The sequence below is a fragment of the Cebus imitator genome, unplaced genomic scaffold, assembly GCF_001604975.1.
Source record: "Cebus imitator isolate Cc_AM_T3 unplaced genomic scaffold, Cebus_imitator-1.0 Scaffold70, whole genome shotgun sequence".
In the NCBI taxonomy this organism is placed as follows: domain Eukaryota; kingdom Metazoa; phylum Chordata; class Mammalia; order Primates; family Cebidae; genus Cebus; species Cebus imitator.
The window spans coordinates 6460040-6483071 of NW_016107385.1; the positions used below are offsets into that span (position 1 = coordinate 6460040).

The 23032-nt window shown below is 39.6% G+C and overlaps 1 protein-coding gene across 1 annotated transcript in view; it reads left to right on the top strand.

The window, feature by feature from the left end:
- Window positions 1-1341: 1341 nt before the first annotated feature.
- The window catches only part of CCDC198 (coiled-coil domain containing 198), a 26111-nt gene continuing 4420 nt past the window's right edge, over window positions 1342-23032 (top strand). Inside the window, exons 1-5 of the mRNA XM_017531058.2 lie at window positions 1342-1799; window positions 4288-4370; window positions 15729-15815; window positions 17216-17317; window positions 18104-18263. Of these exons, the coding sequence (XP_017386547.1) occupies window positions 1577-1799; window positions 4288-4370; window positions 15729-15815; window positions 17216-17317; window positions 18104-18263 (655 nt within the window). The 5' untranslated portion in view covers window positions 1342-1576. The remainder of the gene's footprint in view (window positions 1800-4287; window positions 4371-15728; window positions 15816-17215; window positions 17318-18103; window positions 18264-23032) is intronic.

Below are 23032 nucleotides of genomic sequence, written 5' to 3' on the forward strand. Positions count from 1 at the left end.
AAAAAAAAAAAAAAAAAAAGAAATACTTAAATTGATAGTACCCCAAAATGAATCTTACTAGATCTGGTTCAAGTATTTTTATCTTTATAATTAAACTAGTCTGTAGCTACCAGAGGTGGTTTTGTTTGCAGAAACTGTTAATATATTAGTCTTTACTTATAAATCTCTCTGCTGCAGAGAAACTGATGTAGAAACTGCAAAGAGACTAAGTAGGAAAAAACTAAACTCGGACGTCTTTTTAGAAAAATGCTATTGTCTATTAAGACTTACCAAACACCACATTACTCCCTTAGGAAATGGATTGTGCAAATATGAAATTTTAATTTCTCTATGGAGATGCAATGAAAACACAAGTAATCTGTGGGCATGAACAATTAGAACTGGAAAGTTAGTCCCACTTCTAAGTATAAAGAATAAAATAAAAATCACCCATAACCCCACCATTCAAAAATCACTGCTCAATATTTCAGCACATTTCCTTCCAGTCTTTTTTTCTATTTTAAAAATCATAACAGGCCAGGCATGGTGGCTCATGCCTGTGATCCCAGCACTTTGGGAGGCTAAGGCAGGCAGATCACTTGACGTCAGGAATTTGAGATCATCCTGGCTAACATGGTGAAACCCCTTCTCTACTAAAAATAGAAAAATTAGCCAGGTGTGGTGGTAGCAGGTGCCTGTAATCCCAGCTACTTGAGTGGCTGACTTAGAAGAATCAGTTGAACTAGAGAGGTGGAGGTTGCAGTGAGCCAAGATTGTGCCGCTGCACTCCAGCCTGGGTGACAGAGTGAGACCCTGTCTCAAAAATAAATCACTTAATTTAATTTAAAAACATAGTAAATAGGCTATCTTTAAAAACTCGAGGTTTACTTAGACCATTTATTAAAGAAGTTTGTCCCCTCATCCCCAGGAAAAATTTTTCTATTATCCTCCTGACCTGCAATGCATTCATCCCCTTCAAAGGCAACTCATCAACAGAAAAATCAAATGACACTTTAGCCACTCAGCTGCCTTCCTTCATATTTGAAGGATAATTCATTTAATTAAAATTAAAGATTAACAAAGCCTTGGTCGTTGGCATGCATCCTCTCAATTCCAAAGATGGCTTAGCTATTCTTAGCTGTTAGTTTTTTACAAAGGTATTTGCAATGAAAGGGTCAACTTTAGACTTCTCTAAACCTCTGCTCTACATCTCTCTCTTTCTCTCTCTCTCTGTCTCTCTCTCTCTCTCTCTGTTAATAACCTTCCTGATGTTAGATATTTGTTTAATAATCAATAGTGGCTTCTTTTCCTAACACTGAGTATTTCAGAAAGTAGCATAGCCAAGTCAATGTTTAACTGGATTCTTTGGGTCTGAAGTGGCAAAGTTGAAGGAAGACTCCATGGAAACCAGCCTCCCAGGAAGTTGCCAGAAGGGTTAGTGTGCAGTGAAACAGAGCTAGAAGGGTGCCTGCTAGAAGGAAATGACTGCTCCGTAAAGCCAGGGTAAACTTCTGAAATGCCTTGATTAAAACAGGCTATATTAAAGACCCCAAAACCACTTCGCTTGCAGCTTTCCTCTGAATGTCTTTCACATGAAATGGGCCTGAGTCACTCTAAGGCTCACCCTAGAGTGATTAAAGTAGCACCTTTGCAAAACAAAGAGGTAAAGGCTCCCTCAGCTGGCCCTGTGGACTTTGCATGCAATCAGAATTTGGAAGAAAAGACTTCATATTCACTGGCAAGACTGCAGGACCGGAATAAAGCTTTGGAAGGGCAGCTGCCACCTTTACAGGAAACCTGTTATGGAAGATATTCTGCAGGTAAACATAAGCCCCAGCATGAGATGTGTGTATCTGGACCAGGGAGCATTATTAATAGATTTATCTGACTGTCTCCATGATCTCAGAAAGTTCCTAAATTATTGAAATGTAAAGGAATTTAAGCTATCTTTGAAAACTCAAACAGATCTTTCAATGAAGACTGAATGTCAATTGAAAGTATTCTGGGTCATTAGAATGAGAGTATAAACTGTACGAAGGACTTTTCACTATTCTATATGAGAAGGAAAAATCATTTTGTTTCAGCTCAGTTTGTAATGTTTTCAATGTTTATACCTAGCTTTGCCAGACCATTAAAATTATATAGATACTAATGTGATAAACGATAGCAATCACGTTTCAGTTAGATTCTAAATTTAAATCATTCTCTCCAGTACAGTTTAATGCACCAGGCTTTGTGGTTTTGAAAGCAGCACTTTAGGAGTGAAGTCATTCTAACATGAATTTTGAAACCATCCTAAACAGAATTGATTTATTGTAGTACAGAGGAGTGGATGAGTCACCCTTTCCCAACTCCACATTCTTCATGGTCGTCTGCAGAACTAACAGAATTCTTTCCCCTTATGATTGGAAGCTCTGAGCCTGAAGTGGCTATAAATTATCCTGGGATATTTTATAAGCCATGTCAAATGTTTTCTGATGGCCACAATGATAATTAAACAGATATTCTCACTTAGAAAGAGAAATATATGTTTATAATATATACATAGGTATATGTGTATATTGGTTTCCCCTTTCTTCACCTTCTGGATCATTTACACAAAGAAGTTTCCCTTATTGGATGCCTTGTTCAGAAAGCCTCACTTTTTCTTTTGGTACCTAGTAAATCTTGCCTGGCATGATTTTTTATGGCTACTGTCTTCAGAATTGATAACCTTTGGTTGGTTCTATATGACCTACTTTTATGTTCTTTATACTCTCCAAGTTCTTAAGCCCATGGATGGGAATTTTCCTCTTAAGATTTTTTTTAATGATAGATAGATGGATAGGTGATTAGACACGATTTTCAAAATGGAGCATGAATGTGTAATAAGAGTCTGCAATGCTCCTACTGAGGAATTCCTTTTTTATCCAAACCCCCTTCCAGAATTTTAAGATTTTGGTGACAGAGACTCTATCTCAAAAAAAAAAAAAAAAAAAGATTTTGGTAACTGAATAAATGGTGAAAGCTGATTCATGTGCTTTAGAGTCCCAACTGGAAAATGTGCTTATGTTTGAAATGACAAAATCACATTAAATATAAATAACAAGGAGATCATGAGGATTCTGATAAGTATTTTCCGTATTCTTACCCCAGCTCCATCAAATGCCAAATCGTATGACCTTGGGCAAGTTACTTCATTAATTTTTTTTCACTTGTAATCAAGGGTAAAAATAAATGCCTGATGTAGCCTATGCCATTTGAGGAGAATCTAATTAAATAATGAAATAATATCACTAAAATCATAAAAAAAAATAAGTAGCAGGAAAGGCTTCTGAAAAAAATTGCTGAAAATACTGACATTTTTAAATCCACTATGTTTGCTGTTGCTTCTGTCCTGCTTAGTACACTGGCATCTTTTCAAAAGAAAATAAGGACATAGTTTCCATCCCACTAAAAGTTAGAGAGAACAAAGTTCCTAAAATGGTCATTCACATGTCTTAGGGATAGAGATGCATAATTACCCAGGGATTTTTCCATTTAAAATGCAAAGCGGGGCTGTAAAATAGTCTACGAAACAATCTAGAAATCAGACTGTGCCCAGATTGTTAAAGGGGAAGGACAAGAATTTCATTCATGCAGCATTGGTCATGGTAGCACTCCCAAGAGCTCAGGATAATCAAGCTGGAAAATAAAATCCATAATGAATCCGTTGAGCCTCTCTGTTTCCTAATAGAGGCTTAACTCTGTATCGCCGGCTTGTTTCATCAGGAAAGAATATTGCTATGTTGCATGATAGTAGCAACCTGTGGAAATTTCTTTCCTAGTTAAAGGGACTGTTTAATTGTGATTACACACACTCCATTTCTTTCTCATCTCTGTGTAATCACCTATCTATCATCTATTTTATCTGAGAAGATTATTTTCATTTTTTAAAGTTACATGTTTTTTCTGATGTCTTATATTTTGGGGAGGAGATTTTATGGAATTAAAACAAGTCCGTAAATGTCTGTTTTCCAGGCCTAATTCTGTTTGAAAAATATTTGCACTCAACATACTGGTATTTTGTAACTCTTTCTCTACATATGAACCTGAGTAGGAAGTTAAGAGAGCAGAAATTAAATCCTGGATCTACACTAAAATAGTGTCATTTGCACTAATGTGGTTTCCCTGCTTTCTGTGTTTCATCTCCACACTCAACCCACGTGAGACATGTATAACTAAAAAGGTACAAAATCGTGTTGACAAACTCTAGTAACTAATGATTGCCTGGTGTAATCATAAATTATATTTAATGTTTTATTCTTGCTTCTTCTCCAATCCTTCAAGCATCCAGAGACGTGTATTTTGACATCCCATTGGAACACAAAGAAACAAGTATTATTAAAAGGCATCCACCCCAAAGACTGCAAGTAAGATGAATTTAAAAGGCTTCATAAGGAATTTCTTGGACATAATGGTAACATCCCTTTTTAAACTATAATCATCAAAGAGAGATATTGATAATTACCAAGCTATTAATGAGAATGTTCTTAAAGAAAATGTCATCAATTGCAAAGATGATGCTACTTTAAGATTTCCTTTAGCAATGATTTCGCTTTTTTAAGACTGGCAACTGAAAGAAGCAAGTTTAGTAGCAAGGACATAGGTGTGATGGAACTCAAGGAGCTTGAATCTAGCACTCATTAGTTGGGTGACTATGGGAAAATAACTTGTAATAAATAATAACAGCTACTAATATTTAATTACCCCACTACAAGTCAGACACTATGCTAGGCAATCTAATCTATGTCATTCCTTTAATCTTCTTAGCCACCTATGAAAAAGGAAGAATTCTCTCTGTTTTATACATGCTAGTCAGAGAGTTCGGTCACCAGCCCAAGACTCACAGAGGCCAGATATCAACCAGATCTCCAAAGTCTGTATTCTTAACTATCAGCATAAGTAATTTCTATAGCTCGTCTATCTTTAACCTTTTATTGTTCTAGATGTTAACTGGTTGTTTAAACTGGGGACACTGGATCCCAAGGAAGCAAAGCAAGAGCTTTAAATGCATTCACCTTAATAAATATGTAATGGCTTCTCTCTAAATAGCTATATATTTTAAGAGCTCTCAACCTAAAAAGGGAATGGATAGATTAAAGTGGTTCTTGAAAATAAGCATCACTGGAAGGAAGATTTGGGGCTTTCTTGTGAGCAGGATCTGTCACTGACGCTTGAAGCCAAATCCCACCTGCTACACAATTCACCCAGATGCCTGAACCAATCCCAGGTGTGTCGGACTTCATTTGTTGGGGATTAGTTCCGTCTCAGTTGGTTTTTATTTGCCTGTCTTCTACAGAAGCTCACAACCATTATTTGAAGTGATTATATCATTTTGTCCCAAAAGAGTATCTTTTCCCCAAATATTAGAAACTACAAAATTATTCTTTAGATAAAGAAAAATAAAATGAAATATAACAAACTAATATCTAATTTACAAGTTTTTACAAATCCTCTAGGTAAACAGGACAGTTTTAAAATGTTATTCCTAAATCAAATACTTCCTTTCAAAGCAGTGTGTTTAACAGTTTCTGTGAAGCCTCTAAGCTGATTAGTTCAAATAGAAGATATTACTCTAGTGAAAAATATTTGTCTAGTACTTTAATTTCACAAAGTACTTTTTATGTCTATCAATTCTAAACAAAGAAGGTTAGGTTTTGATTCTCTCAATAGTCAAACAAGGTCAAAAAGAGAGCTTTGGTATTTCCGAGTCGAACACTGCGCCACTCCCCCACCCCCACATGCACACACCCTAATAACCATCTTAAAAACAAAGAATCAAGACATGAATTATTTCAATGCAAAAACTATGTCTTTTTTTCTCTTCAACTTTTAAGTTCAGGTGTACATGTGTAGGATGTGAAGGTTGGTTACATGGGTAAACATGTGCTATGGTGGTTTGCTGCACAGATCAACCCATCACCTCAGTATTAAGCAGCATCCCTTAGCTGTTTTTCCTGATGCTCTCCCTCCCCACCAACCCTGACAGGACCCAATGTCTGTTGTTCCCCTCCCTGTGTCCATGTGTTCTTATTGTTCAGCTCCCACTTATAAGTGAGAACATGTAGTGTTTAGTTTTCTGTTCCTGAGTTAGTTTTGCTGAGGATAATGGTTTCTAACTCCATCCATGTCCTTGCAACGGACATGAACTTGTTCCTTTTTATGGCTGCATAGAATTCCATGGTGTGTAGGTACTACATTTTCTTCATCCAGTCTATCATTGATGGGCATTTACATTGATTCCATGTTTTTGCTGTTGTAAATAGTGCTGAAATTAACATACGCATGCATGTGTCTTTATAATAGAATGATTTATATTCCTTTCAGTATATAATCAATAACAAGATTGCTGGGTCAAATGGCATGTCTGCCTTTGAAAAATCACCATACTGTCTTCCACAGTGGTTGAACTAATTTACATTCCCACCAAAAGTGTAAAAGCATTCCTTTTTCTCCACAACCTCAGCAGCATCTGTTGTTTTTTGACTTTTTAATAATAGCCATTCTGATTGGTATGAGATCATATCTCATTGTGGTTTTGATTTGCATTTCTCTAACGAACAGTGGTGTTGAGCTTTTTTTTCATGTTTGTTGACTGCATATATGTCTTCTTTTGAAACGTGTTCATGTCCTTTGCCCACTTTTTCATGGAGTTGTTTGGTTTTTTTCTTGTAAATTTGTTTAAGTTCCTTGAAGACTCTGGATATTAAACCTTTATCAGATGGATGGATTGCAAAAATGTTCTTCCATTCTTAGGTTGCAAAGATTATGCCTTATTCAGTCTTATGTCTTCAGCCATTAATACTTAGTAAGAGCTCCACAAAAGTTTGTGAGTGAAATGAATGAGTGAGTGAATGACAATGAGACCCATCATCCTTGCTGGAGGAAGGAAAGAAAAACACTCAAAGTGCACTTCCTGCTACTGCAGACCTATAATCACTGTATTAGAAGTCTGTAGCATCACTGTAACATCTCTGTATTAGAAGTCTCATTGACTAGCAAAAATAACTAACGTGATTAATTAGAAGGATATGGAAATGTTTTATTGAACCAAAGTTGTGGGAGACACTTAAACTTCAGGGAAGAATTGTGATTTGGAACCTGAAATGCAGAGCTCTCTAAATGTCTGCCCTAAGCTCTCCTCTGTGCATTTGCCATATTTTTCTCTCCATTGATCAGTTTTCTCTATTCCTCAGGCACAGGCAGACAATGAAATATGGCCACCCTGAGCTTGTATCTTTTAGTTCCACTCAAATGGATAGATTGGCCTTCTTGACTCCAATTCCAGATTCCTAGAAGAAAGGATATTTGCTCAGCTTTGCTCATGATTCCAGCTCTGGTCCAATGAGCTATGTCCAGAGGATGTGCTCATGCAGTAGATACATGGGCAGAGGAGTCACCCCTGTAGATTCTGGAGTCAGCTCCCAAAGAGGAGGGAAATCACTAGAAACTTGGCAGACACTCCCAAAGATATCAGCTATAATTATCTTCACAAATGCAGCTCAGCATATTTTCCAGCACAAATGAGTTTTTGAGAGAATAATACATGCTGGGCCCTCATGACATGCTAATTAATAGCCTAATTTCTGCCAAGGAAAATTCTCAAAGTATTTTTAATTATTAAACCAAATCTAATTGTATGCTAAATTATTTGAGTTATATTTTTGGTAACTTCTACTTCCTAAACATCTACTCCTCAAATAAAGAGAAAGTCATGAACTAGCATTATCCAACCTGGAGCTGAGAGGCTCTGAGAGTGTCCACCAGGGAACTCCAAATCAAATGTACCTTTTTATTGAAGAGTTGATTTGTGCTGTCCGCTCTGGCCTGATCATCTTCTTATCCAACCATTTCAAGCCTAGCTTAAGTTGGAGGTGTTTTCCCCACACATGTAGTGTGTCCTCAAATGATCTCCTTGAATAACTCCCTCATCTCAAAATATGTGTTCAAATCTCACTGTCCCTATAAGACCCACCCTGGCCAATCAATTGACATTGCAACTTTCATGTCAGCACTCTTGTTGGCCCTTCACCAGATTCCCAAATCTCCTAGAATACGCTTCAATTGATTATGCTGACCATTTGTTTTGTTTGAGAAGTCAAATAATCCAGAAGTCTTAAGACAAGTGATAATTTATATTATAAAATGAAAATAAGATGTCATTCTAACCGATTCTCCAATAGTTCCTTTCACTGTGTTCTCTTTGAAGATGATGAAGTGAGACATCTCACTTCCTGGACAGGGAAAAGGAACATGCATATAAACCCAGAATTCTGAGGCAATTTCATCTGACTGGCTTATTTAGCTGAAGCCAATTTCACCAACAATTTTTTCTACAGTGCTCAAATCAAGTGCCAAATGATTTAACGAAGAAATCCCAGTTGCAATGTTAGTTGCTGCCATCTAGTGGCTTTTGTGAAGGAATAGTGTGATTGCTTAAGGCTCTTTTCAAAGGCCAGGAAGAAACTCAGCCTGGAGAGAGTTCTTGAAGATATGTACCACTTAACCCTTGTTAGAATTAGAACTCAGGATTACGAAACTCACCCAAAACCGCACAACTACATGGAAATTGAATACCAGCTCCTAAATGACTACTGGGTAAATAACGAAATTCAGGCAGAAATAAATAAATTCTTTGAAAAAAGTGAGAATGAAGACACAACATACCAGAATCTTTGGGACACAGCTAAAGCAGTATTTAGAGGGAAATTTATAGCACTAAAATGCCCACAAGAGAAAGCATAAAAGATCTAAAATCAACACCCTAATATCACAATTAAGAAAACTAGAGAAGCAAGAGCAAACAAATTCAAAAGCTATCAGAAGACAAGAAACAACTAAGATCAGAGCAGAACTGAAGGAGGTAGAGACACAAAACACCCTTCAAAAAATCAGTGAATCCAGGAGCTTATTTTTTGAAAAGATTAACAAAATAGATAGACGACTAGCCAGATTAATAAAGAGGAAAAGAGAGAAGAATCAAATAGATGCAATAAAAAAAAATGATAAAGGGGATATCACCACTGATCCCACAGAAATACAAACTACCATCAGAGAATATTATAAACACCTCTATGCAAATAAACTAGAAAATCTAAAATAAATGGATAAATTCCCAAACACATATACCCTCCCAAGACTAAAACAGGAAGAAGTAGAATCCCTGAATAGATCAATAACATGTTCTAGAATTAAGGCAATAATTAATAGCCTACCAACAACAAAAAAAAGCCCAGGATCAGACAAATTCACAGCCAAATTCTACCAGAGGCACAAAGAGGAGCTGGTACCATTCCTTCTGAAACTATTCCAAACAAACAAACAAAAAAAAACGAAGGACACCTCCCTAACTCATTTTATGAGGCCAGCATCATCCCAATACCAAAGCCTCACAGAGACACACACAAAAAAGAAAATTTCAGGTCAATATCCCTGATGAACATTGATGCAAAACCCTCAATGAAATACTGGTAAATCGAATTCAACAGCATATCAAAAAGTTTATCCACTATGATAAAGTCAACTTCATCCCTGGGATGCAAGGCTGATTCAACATATGCAAATCAATAAATGTAATCCATCACATAAACAAAACCAATGACAAAAACCACATGATTATATCAATAGATGCAGAAGACCTTTGATAAAATTCAACAGCCCTTCATGGTAAAAACTCTCAATAAACTAGTTATTGATGCAATGTATCTCAAAATAATAAGAGCTATTTATGACTAACCCACAGCCAAAATCATACTGGGCAAAAGCTAAAAGCATTCCCTTTGAAAATCAGCACAAGACAAGGATGCCCTCTCTCACCACTCGTATTCAACATAGTATTGGAAGTTCTGGCCAGGGCAATCAGGCAAGAGAAAGAAATAAAGGGCATTCATATAGGAAGAGAGGAAGTCAAATTGTCTCTGTTTGCAGATGACATAATTGTATATTTAGAAAACCCCACCATCTCAGCCCAAAATCTCCTGAAGCTGACAAGCAACTTCAGCAATGTCTCAGGATACAAAAGCAATATGTAAAAATCACAAGCATTCCTATACACCAATAAAAGACAAACAGAGAGCCAAATCATGAATGAACTCCCATTCATAACTGCCACAAAGAGAATAAAAAACCTAGGAATACAACCTACAAGGGATGTAAATTACCTCTTCAAGGAGAACTACAAACCACTGCTCAACAAAATAAAGGAGGACACAAACAAATTAAAAAACATTCCATTTTCATAGACAGGAAGAATCAATATTGTGAAAATGGTCATACTGCCCAAAGTAATCTGTAGATTCAATGCTATTCCAATCAAGCTAACATTGACTTTCATCACAGAATTAGAAAAAACTACTTCGAATTTCACATGGAACCAAAAAAGAGCCCTTATAGCCAAGACAAGCCTAAACCAAAAGAACAAAGCTGAAGGCATCACACTGCCTAATTTCAAATTATACTACAAGCCTACAGTAATCAAAACAGTATGGTACTGGTACCAAAACAGATATATAGACCAGTGAAACAGAACAGAAAGAAATAACACCCCACATCTACAACCATCTGATCTTTGACAAACCTGAGTAAAACAAGCAATGGGGACAGGATTCCTATTTAATAAATAGTGTTAGGAAAACTGGCTAGCCACATGCAAAAAAACTGACACTGGACCCCTTTCTTACATTTTATACCAAAGTTAACTTAAGATGGATTAAAGACTTAAATGTAAGTCCTAAAACCGTAAAAATCCTAGGAGAAAACATAGGCAATACCATTCAGGACATAGGCATGGGCAAAGATGTCATGACTAAAACACCAAAAGCAATGGCAACAAAAGCCAAAATTGACAAATGGGATCTAATTAAACTAAAGAGCTTCTGCACAGTAAAAGAAACTAGCATGAGTGAACAAGCAACCTATAGAATGGGAGAAAATTTTTGCAATCTATCCATCTGACAAAGGTCTAATATCCAGTATCTACAAAGAACTTAAACAAATTTACAAGAAAAAAACAACCCCATCAAAAAGAGGGCAAAGGATATGAACAGACACTTCTCTAAAGAAGACATTTATGAGGCCAACGAACATGTGATAAAAAGCTCATTGTCACTGGTCATTAGGGAAATGCAAATGAAAACCACAGTGAGATAGCATCTCATGCCAGTTAGAACAGTGATCATTAAAAAGTTAGGAACCAACAGGATGTGGAGAAATAGGAATGCTTTTACACTGTTGGTGGGAGTGTAAATTAGTTCAACCATTGTGGAAGACAGTGTGGCGATTCCTCAAGGATCTAGAACTAGAAATATCATTTGACCCAGCAATCCCATTACTGGGTATATGCCCAAAGGATTATAAATTATTCTACTATAAAGACGAATGCACACGTAGGTTTATTGCAGCACTGTTCACAATAGCAAAGACTTGGAAACAACCCAAATGTTCATCAGTGATAGACTGGATAAAGAAAATATGGCACTTATACACCATGGAATACTATGCAGCCATAAAAAAGAATGAGTTCATGTCCTTTGCAGGGACATAGATGAAGCTGGAAACCATCATTCTCCTCAAACTAACACAGGAACAGAAAACAAAACACTGCATGTTCTCATTCATAAGTGGGAGTCAAACAATGAAAACACATGGATACAGGGAGGGGAACATCACACACCTGTCGGGGGTGGAGGTCTAGGGGAGGGATAGCATTAGAAAAAATACCTAACATAGATGATGTAGGTAGAAATACCTAATGTAGATCTGTGATTAACTACATATTTATACTATCACTCCTGACCTTACCCATGACCTTGGCTTCACTCGTGCTGTACTCTGGGATTATTGCTCAAAATCTCCTCCCTTCCCCTTCCTCTCCTTCCCCTTTTCCTGCAGTGTTCTGACTTGATAACGTAGATGTTGATGGGGGCAGCAAACCACTATGGCACGTGTATACCTACGTAACAAACCTGCACGTTCTGCACATGTATCCCAGCACTTAAAGTATAATAATAAAAGAAAATAATTGTGTGTTTAAATAGAAAGATTGAAAATAAAAGAAAGAGATCTGTGATTAATTACATATTTATACTATCAAAGCAAAAACTTGGTCTATGAACTTATGGATAAATGAGTTTATTAAAGCTAAAAATTCTTGGCTTTTTCAGACTCAATTTCTCAATAATATTCCACAAAATATCCTCAGTAGTCTACCTTGATGTCATTCCTTTATTCACTGGAGGCGATGTGGAAGTCAATGGCCCCCAACCTAGAAAAAAATCATCAGAATCCCTGGGAGAATTTTGAAAATACATATTTCCAGGACATATCCCAGACCTGTTGAATCTCAATCTCTAGTGAATGGGCCAGGAATTTCTTTTTCTTTTTTTAATCCCTGAAAAGTCTGATGATAAACCATTTTGGAGAACATATAGTGCAGAAAAGAGCTTTGGATTTGGAGCTGGACACACTTGCGCTTGAATCCTGGAGATGCCACTTTCTAGCTGTGCAACCTTAGACAAGCCAGCAACCTGTCTGAAATGCGGACTCATCATAATTATCCACAGGGTTCACATGAGGATTGAATGAGATGACATATTTATCACCCTGGGCATGGTGTGCAGTAATGGCTGCAAAGGCATATAGGCCTAATGGAAAAGAACCAAATCCTGAACACTTTCCCTGCCCAGAGGATGGCACAAACACTTGTTCTCCCCAACTTCTAGAAATTCCCCTTCAGTCATTGCTAATTCTTCCTCCCATAGGTGCCTTGAGGGGCCCCCCTCCTTTGGCCTCCCTTCCCTTCCTCTCCTCCTTTTCTTGCAGTGTTCTGACTCAACCAGCGGCTGCCCCTTGTGCCAGCAGGTCCCATTTGCTTTGCCTCTTCATGTCCTGCAGAGTTAAAAGCCAGGGGAACAGAGAAACTCCTCTTACTAGGATTGATCACCTCTCATTACATCTTTGCTAAGCTGTTAAAAGACCCACTTCCTACTCTGAGGTGAGAATGGAACCAAAAACCACTTTCCACCACAAATGCAAATCACTACCTGGAACAAGCCTAACATAAAGATGAGCTCTTCCCCTTGTTCTCTTCTCTGTCTCCATATCCTTTGCTCTTCTTCTCTTCCTTACCAGGTGTACTTTGAGCTGCTCCAGCAGAAAGGACTGCTGGGTGCTCTCCAGTCTAGGACCAGGGACATAGGAATGGTTCTACAGGGAAGTAGTGGGGGACCCAAGTCATTCTCCCTCTTACCAGTGCTGAATATCTAGTATCTATCTTCCCTGGTTCCACTCTCTCTTTTTATCCTGGTCACCTTGAAAGCCAAGTTGACTTCCAAATCTGCCCCTTAGTAATATAACAAATCGTACCAACACAAAACCATTTTAAAGTAAATTAGCATGCGCCTTCAGTGTTGGACCACGGTGGGAGTGGGGCTCACACTCTGCTGCAGCATCCTGTCCTCGTGGTATTCCTCTTCCTTCCTGAGCCATCATTTTCCAGTCTCCCTGGCCACCAGCCTTACCACTGGAACTCCTGGAGTCTGCAGTTGTTGGCTCTTTTCTTCTCACTCCTGACCTTGCCCATGACCTTGGCTTCACTCATACTCCACTCTGGGATTATCCCTCAAAATCTCCAGCACAGACCTCTCCTCTCAAGCTCCCTATATAACTCAACATCTGCACTGGCCTGTCTCTAAGGTGTCCCAAACTCAATCTGCTGCAAATCAAATTTGTATTTCCCTTCTACATCCCACCCAAACTAGGTCTTCCTCGGGATTGCGCTTTACAGTGAATGATACCCTCCCTCCCTAGCACTGAGGACTCTACTCCGCTTCACTAACCATAATGAATCTTGTTTGGTCAGCTTAAAATATTTGTAGAGCTCCTCAATTTCATTTCCCTCCCTCAACCCTAGTCCACCATCTTTGTCCTCAGAACTGATCTCCCCACATTCATAATTACTCCTTTCTGGTTTCCACACTGCAGCCAGAGTGACCTTTTTTAAAAAAAAGCAAATGCAATCATGTCACTCCTTTGCTTAATACATGCCAATGGCTTCCCATTGCTCTTAAGGGACCACCATCTTGATGGCCTGCCAGGCCCTACATGACCTGGTTTCTGCCTCACCTCCCCAGCTCATTCCAAGCTGCTGTTTCACTTACTCTAAACAGCAGCCAATCGACTTCTTTCCATTCCTTCAACAGATCATGATCACGCTTCACTTCAGGGCTATAGCATACCTTAGTCCACTAAAAACTCTCAATCTTGCAATTTCTACTGAAAAGGTACTACCTTAGGGCACTTTCTTGAATTGCCTCCCTAGCCCTTTCCCTCCTTCCTTAGTTTGCTAAGCCTTCTGTAACAGAGTACCACAAACTGGGTGGCTTAAACAACACAAACATACTGCCTCCCAGCTCTGGAAGCTGGAAAGCTGAGATCAAGGTGTCCCTAGGGTTGGTTCACTGAGGCCTGGGAGGGAGAATCTGTTCCATGCCTCTCTCCTAGCTTTAGGTAGTTTTCTGGCACTCTTTGATATTATTCATTGGTTTGAAGAACCATCACTCCAACATCTGCCTTCATCTTCACATTGTGTCCTGCCTGTGTGTGTGTCTGTGTTCTAACTTCCCCTTTTTTAGGAGGACACTATCATGTTGAATTAGGGGCTTGCCCTACTCCAGTATGACTTCATCTTAATTATATCTGCAATGACCCAATTTGCAAATAAGTTCACATTCTGGAGTGCTAGGGCTTCAACATACGAATTTTGTGGGAGGGCAAAATTCAACCCCTAAGACCCCATTTTTCAGCTTGAGTCCTTCAGTTTTGTAGTGTCATGGTTCTGCCCTGCAGATTTTTTCTTCAAAGCACTAACCACAGTTTGTAATTATCACTTGAATAATCACACAAGCAAAAGAATATCTATTATGCATAGATTGTAAGCTCCTTGAGGGGCCACATCCTTTTTTGCTGATCATTGCATCCCCATGTCTGGCATGTAGCAGTCACTGAAGGAACCGATCAACTCCACGCTCCCCATTGCATGTCAATGTAAGTAGACCAGCCTTTGTCTCCCAAACCTGCTTGGTCACTTCTCAGTACTCAGTTTCTAAGGCAATAAGGGCTGGAGGCAGGCCTATTGACATGGATTGCTGCCCAGTCCTAGTGACCCCCTGAAACGCCAACATGATCTCTATCAAGCCAAGTCCCTCCTAGAAAAAGACAGCTCTAAGATGTGTTAGCATACTGCACTTTCATTTTAAATGTGTCTTGTAATCACCAGTAATCACTACCAAAAATGTTCTCTAGGGATCTTTAAAACAGATTGCTTCCCTAAGGGCTGGAATAGTTCAGCTGGGTACCTAAGGGATGTGTAAAATAAAATAACTTCCTAGTGCCTCTTTTATCGCTAATATTCTAAGATCCTGGTGGTTTGATAACTTTGGACATGGTCCCTCAATGCAGACGGAAGAGGATTCCTAGTCTCCTAGCTCTCTGACCAACATTTAGATCAATAAGGCACTGGAGACAGTACACTAGAACAATAGAGAACCCAGATAGGTTGAAAAGCCTTTTGCACCAATATAACTGTAATGCTGTTGGAATCACCTTTCCTGTATGCTCTCAGAAATAAGTGATGCTTTTGCAAAGTGTTAAGATAGTTTAATGTCTGGCTTTTGTGTTTCATCATCTCATGGCATGAGGAATGCTGACTGCTCTAAACGTTGAACTTCTAGAAGCTTGAACCCATTGACTTGCCACGAGTAATTACTTCGGGAAGACTCCTGAGCCAGCGAGAAGCCAGGACAACGTACAAAGCAAAGGTGAGCTGCAGCAGTAACCTAACAGGGAGGTGAACTGAAGGTGGGCGACGCAGGATTGGGGCACTGGAGCACACTGATCCTTTCAAGCAGTCTCTGCACAGAAAAGTTCAAAGACAAATCAAACTGTTAAGTCATTCAGAGTAAGAACTTTTCAAAGCTATTTATTATCTTCTATGCATGCCTCCAACTGGCAGTGGCTTTTACCTCTTACATGAATTCTGTGCCCTTTCCTGCTTTGTGTTGAAAATGGCATTGTGGATGAGAGAAGACTTTTACTTAGAAATTGTTGATTCTGAAAGTTTTCAAATCTGTGAAAAATTCAGCATAAGTCCTCCCTTTCATTCCTCCTCTCAGTTTAAAACTTGCTCTTTGTTCTCAGTTTGCAGGAGAAATCTTATCTGCAAGTTATTTCTACTTTATTTGCCACAACCTCACCAAAAAGTAAACCTGGGAAATGTCTTCTGTATATCTTTTCCCCGCTATGCACTTGTAATGCTCTGTTGACTAGAACTCCCCTCACACAGAAATGAAAGCTGGGAAGTAGAAGCAGATTTTCAACACTTTCCACTTCTAATTTGTTTTGGAGCTAGTTAGGTGCTGCTGTGTGGCTGGCTGATTTGGTAAAGAAGTCCAGGTACACTCAGGTCCTCAAGGCCATGTTTGTGATGCTGAGAGCATCTGGGGAGATGGCCCCTCCCTGAGTTCACATCAGCTGACAGTCACTATCCACACGGCAACACAAAAGGTATCACCAAATACATCACCTTTCCTGGCGACAGCAAATGACAAATGAAGGTATGTTCACCTCGGGCTGCCCTCAATAACCATCTGCACTGTCCCAAGAAGTTTATGATGCACCGGCAGGGAGACATTCAGAGTCACAAATAACCTCAAATCCTCCCTAAACTGCAATATTCTCCAAAGCTTAGGCTGGCATATGGAAATGCACTCTATGGAAATAGATTCCATTTCACCATTCAGTGGATTCCCTCTCATTTTATAGCCAGCCAATTAGTCAATGGGAGAAGAGGCAGGGAGGAAAAGAAAGGTTTCCTCAAGCCAGAACACATTTCTGGGGAGATAACAATAAGCCTCTGTTTACAAGGGAAGTGATATCTTATCAAAAATGAGATATGGAAATATATTCCCATTTAAGCTTTGTAAAACTCTACAGCAACCTTAAAAACTACATGTATACACATCAAAGAGCCACTTCATTCATTGATAGTGACAGAAAGGACTTGTCAGGGACACACAATGGTCCGCTTTTGCCATCACAAGATATCTCTCTGGGTTATGACTGATTAAGATCTCACTCTGTTTCAAAAAGGATCTAAGCTTATGAATTGCAGAGTCAGTAACAAATTACCCCATACTAACAAGTGTGTTGTCTTTGATAGCAGGTACTGGAAAAGAAAATGCAGGTTCCAATGTACACTTCTCAGAACAGACAATATTTGCATAAGATGCAAATGCTGGAAATGATCCGTAAAAGACAAGAGGTAAATATGAGAAGAGAAAAGAGTGTTATATTTACCAAATGTTCATCACATAATCACTGCCCTGACACATGAATATATCAAGCATAGATAGCCAGTCTTTACTTAGCATTTTAAATGTAGTCATTGAGGTTGAAAGTTCAACTACCAAAGCTGACAAGAATCAGGAAGATTCCTTCTGCTAATAACCTTGTTGAGTCTTTTCTAAGCTTTCAGTCCTATCAAGGATGTATCTGGATGTCTCAAATCTCCATTTTTAACAACAGTTTTAAGAACAGTTCCTATGACATTCTGGGCATAGGAAAATGGGGCTAGATCATTTTTCTTGGTTTAGTGAAAGGGGAAGGGGGTGAGTTCTTCATTCTGACACCTAGGCCTCTCTCTATAATTCATACCATAGAATTACCTAACGAGAAAAACGTTTTTTATCAAAACCCCTTTACCAGTAATGCCTGTAACTGTCATATTCCAAACTCCTCCCTCTAGGAAATGAGTCTTTAGTCACTACTCTCTGCAACTCCAGTCATATCAGCTCGCCTACAGAAACACATTTTTGTAAGGGTCCTCATCCTAATTGAGCCATACCTTTTTGAGACTGGGCATACTCACCTTTCTCCTAATAAGCCTGTGAATAAAGAAAGTTCCTATACCTTCTAATAGGAAAAGGAAAACCATGTTCTGGTTAGAAGACTGCAGATGTCTACAACTTGCAAAGTGGCTGATCTGTCGATTTATTCTGGTGAAAGTAGCTTGGGAAGAATATGATCATTTATGGTTGATGATTTTCAGGCCCAAATGGAGTTAAAGGAAAGTCTTCATGGGGAGGCAAGAATTAATAAGCAAAGTCCAAAGGACCATAAAGCCAAGAAAATCCTTCGAAGCACCCCAAGGAATGATGCCCATGACCTTCTAACCATGTTGCCTGATGAAATCTTGAACAGAGGTCCGGGTGAGTCATGTACATTTTTTTAGTAGAATATTTCAAGTGTTTTTAAAACTTCATCAAATAAACTACCAAGGGAGGGGGCCTGGTGAGAAGACAGCAAACAGCTTTGAGTTCTTGCTGAGATTTTTACTTCCCAGAATATAGTGGGCATGTTGTCATGTAATTTTGGATGGCTGGGAGGAAAAGACAGAAGCTTAGGCTCGGTAATTAAATGTCTCTTCCTTTGTACCGGTTTAATACGCTTTGCATGCATCATTTCAAGACTTGCCTCAACCCTAGAAGGAGAAAAGGCAAAAGAGCCTCATCTTGTGGTTAAACAGAATGAATCATGTGGATATACGTTACCTGTAGTCACAGGGCAAATTTGCTTCAGCAGGGTTAGTACCATATACAGACCCTTCTCTCCCCAACTCCACCATTTTCCCTGCAGGTCAACCCTCTTTGGCACATTCAGAATTTCTAGAATCAATTACTGCCCACTCTAAGCTTCCTCTTCTTGCTGATCTACTGGCTCAGTGGACAAGGCCTCCAATGTCAGTCTTCCCTATCTCCCTACAGCTGGTCAGTCACCAAGCCCTGCTGATGTCAACCAGCAATAAAATCTGCCCTTTCTCTTCCACTCCCAGTAGTATTGCCTTAGATCTGGCCCTGGTCCTGTTACACCAGGACTCCAGCCATGGTCTCCTGACTGGGCCCCTCCCCTTGGGTCTTACTCTCCATCAATCAACCCTTCACTTCAATAGCTCTCCATGTGGTCACCAGATCACCAGCATCAGCATCACCTGGGAACCTGTTAGGGCCCCAGCCAGAGTGACTGAATCAAAAACTGCAAAAGTTTTTGATTCTGGGTTTAACCACCCCTCCAGGTGATTGTGATGCCCTTAAAGTTTAAGAAACACTTAACTTTGAGTGATTCTTAACTCTACCTGGTGATTAAAGTATTACCACAGACCAGCAGCATCAGTATCACCTGGGAGTTTATTAAGAAAGGCAGAATTGGGGATCGTACCCCAGACCTACTGAACGAGAACCTGAATTTTATCAAGATTGCCAGAGAATTCTCATGCACGCTGAAATTCTAGAAGCACTGCACTAATATGAGAGTAATCTTATGAAATTCAAATCTGACCATGTCACTCTCCTGCTTAGAAAAACAAAAATCCTCCATGATTCTCTGTCAGCCTGAAGACAACATCTACGCTCCTTAACACGGAGCTAAGTGTGGTGACTCATGCCTGTAGTCCCAGCTACTCAAGAGGCTGAGGTGAGAGGATCACTTGAGGCCCGGACTTCAAAACCTAGCCTGGGCAACATAGCAAGACCCTTGTCTCAAAAAAAAAAAATAAAATTAAAAACTCAACATGGGACTCTAAACCTTTCAGGATCTAGTCATTACCTACCTAGGCTTTCTAGCTTCATCTTCTGCCGCTGTCACACCCAGCCCCCACATTTCAGCCAGGCCAAATTGTTCTACACTCCCAGATCGCTCTATGCTTTCTAATGGACAGGCTTGTCCACAACTTCTACGCTACATTGCCGCACCAGTTAGAGCCCCATTAAGTTTCCCTTGTTTGTAGTTCCCCAGGGCAAACCCACAGTTGAAATTTCCAATATTGTTCACACACATAGATTGCTGTGCTGTGGGCCACATCCCCACATGAGCAGGATGGACTGACCACTGAGAGAGCCACAGAAAATCTGGCTACATCTCTGGAGGTCTTGAGCTTCTAAGATTCAAAATTGCCTGCTGAAAGAGACACTGCTCCTGCTCGGAGAAACAAGATGCTTAATCAATATGTTAATTTTAAATAAGAAAGGGTTGAATAATTGAAAATCTACTTGGGGCATCTGTTTAACATATACTCCCAGGTCTCAGAAAGAAATATGCTTTGTAGTCACATAAACAATTTTTACCATTTAAACACTACCTTAAAAAACATATGCAAAACAACCAAGAAAAAAAGCCTCAGCTAAAGTTAGACACTTAAGAATCATCACTTGAGAGCAGGCCAAGAAAGACCAGCATTGGCAAAGTCCTTGGAAGATGTCTCAGACCTGGAGGGGACCAAGGAGAAACTGGCACATGGAGAAAGGAGTTTTCCTCTGCTCTCCCGATGCTTCTTCAAGCTGCTTCATTTTGTTCAAGCTAAGGTTCATTGGGTGCTTACTATCAGCCAGGTACTGTGGTTTGCCTTTAATATGCATTCTCTTTTAATTCTCACACAGCCTAGAAGGTAGGAGTTACTGTTCACTCCAGTGTGATAGAGCCAGGATTCAAGGCCAGGTCTTCTTGACCTGTACTCTCACACAGCCCCACCAGCACACCAAGGGCTAGGAACTCTGTCAAGGACAGCTTTGGAAAAGTTTGCAAATGTGGGGGTCATGACTGCTTGACCTTATTTTCAAGAGACGGCTGCACTTTGAGACTTCTGAAAGGAAAGTTAAAGCAGCTGGTAGACTTTGGAGCTCATGTTCTCCTGGAAGTGACAGAGTGTGGAGAAGGGAGGATAGGCGGAGTACCTCAGACAGGAACCAATTCACGTGCCAGGCAGGAAGGCGTGGCTGCATCAGTAGTGCACAAAATCTCGGATGTAAGCAGAACGACCTGAGGAGCTTCTCAAAAACACCCAGTGTTAGAGCCAGTCACGGTGGCTCATACCTGTGATCCCAGCACTTTGGGAGGCCAAGGCGGGCAGATCACTTGAGGTCAGGAGTTCAAGACCAGTATGGCCAGCACGATGAAACCCCGTCTCTACTAAAAATACAAAAATTAGTCGGGCATGGTGACGGGTGCCTGTAATCCCAGCTACTCAGGAAGCTGAGGCAAGAGAATCGCTTGAACCTGGGAGGCAGAGGTTGCAATCAGCCAAGATCATGCCACTGCACTCCAGCCCGGGCGACAGAGCAAGACTTCATCTCAAAACAAACAAATAAACAAAAGAAACACCCAGTCCTGTCTCCATCTTCATCTTACTGAATCTGAATCTCTAGATTGAAGGTGAAAGAATTTTACTTTTTAAGAGTTCCTCAAGTGATTTTGAACATTAGCCAAACTTAGACAGACTAGATAACCCTTGAGAGCCCTTTCAACACTTCAATCTTATGGGAACCTTTTTCTTTGTAACAACTCGTGTGTGTGTGTATATGTGTGTGTGTGTGTAGATACACATGACAAAATGAGCCTAGAAAATGTGGATTTTGCTAGCATGAGATAGAGAATTTTAACTCTTCCCATTATAATGATATCATAATTAACTAGACTCTCAGAATGACATGTCTGCATCAACTCACTTGCCTATTATTGAAGTTGTTGGAAAGACAAGGCAAATATAACTGGAAATTTGTTTGATGATGGAGAAATTACCATGCCTGCAAAGGATATCATTCTGTTCTGTGCTTCAGTTTTCACTGTACATGTAAAGTGTAGGATATCTGGATAACAATGGATACAGTTAGTTTTTATAAAGTGCTTCTAAGAATTTTAAATGCATCATTTAATCCTCATATTAACTCTACAAGGTGAAAATTATTACCACCTCTCTTCTACAGATGAAGAGACTGGGTCCAGAGAGGTCAAATCTCATGTGCAAGGTCATAGCAGCCAGTGAACGATGAAGCTGCTCTGGGACTCTGGAGACAGGGCACCTGACTCCCGAGCAGACAGTCTTCACTTCCGTGCTTGGCATTTAATCTAGCAGTGATTCCTTTTTACTTATTCCCAGACAGCATCTTTGATTTCTTTCCCTGCCTTCTAAAAGTAGTTTAGTTTCTCCTACAAGTGAAGTGTAGCTAAGATCACACACTTACATAAGCATTCTACTATCAGCGTCTGGTCATTAAGATTTCTCTGCAGCAGTCTCCTCTTACTTAATGTCATATTTGCCCGTTCTTGTTCCCCTGTTGAAAGGTGAAATGGGCGTTGTGGCTCTCTTGTGAGATAAAAGTCAGTCACTGCTTTCTATGGCATCTTTGAAATGAAATCACCCTTGCTTTACATGTATTTTACATACATTCATCTAATAAATTACATACACAGTCATATGACACAAATTATATATAACAAACACATAGCAAACCTCACCCTTCTTGGTGTGCAAGTCTATGAGTTTTAATGTGTTTATGTGGCTCCTACCCTTTGCTGAAGCTGTGGTATGAAGGAACATCGTAGGGGGGAAGAAAACTGGAACTGACCTCAAAGCATTTCCCTGAGCCCCAGTAGTGCATCTACTCAATGTAAGCTCCACGAAGGCAGGGACCTTTTCTTGTTCCTAGAATAGTACCTAACACGTGATAACCGCTCAATAAATATTAACTGTATTTTTTTCTATATAATTTTATTCTTGAGAGAGAAAGAATATAGCTAAATTCTAGTTATTTAACCTCCATGAACCTCAGTTTCCACATCTGTAAAATGGGAATAAAGTATTATATATCATGTAAGTTTTATGTAAAAATCAACATGAATGAAAGCACATGTAAAATGTAATATATGGCTGGACACTTTACAGGCCGTGACTCATACCTGTAATCCCAGCACTTTGGGAGGCTGAGGAGGGTGGATCACTTGAGGTCAGGTTCGAGGCCAGCCTGGCCAACATGGTGAAATCCTGTCTCTACAAAAAATACAAAAAATTAGCCAGGAGTAGTGGCACCTGCCTGTAATCCCAACTACTGGGGAGGCTGAGGCAGGAGAATTACTTGCACCTGGGAGGTGGAGGTTGTGGTAAGCTGAGATTATGCCACTGCACTCCAGCCTGGTCAACAGAGAGAGA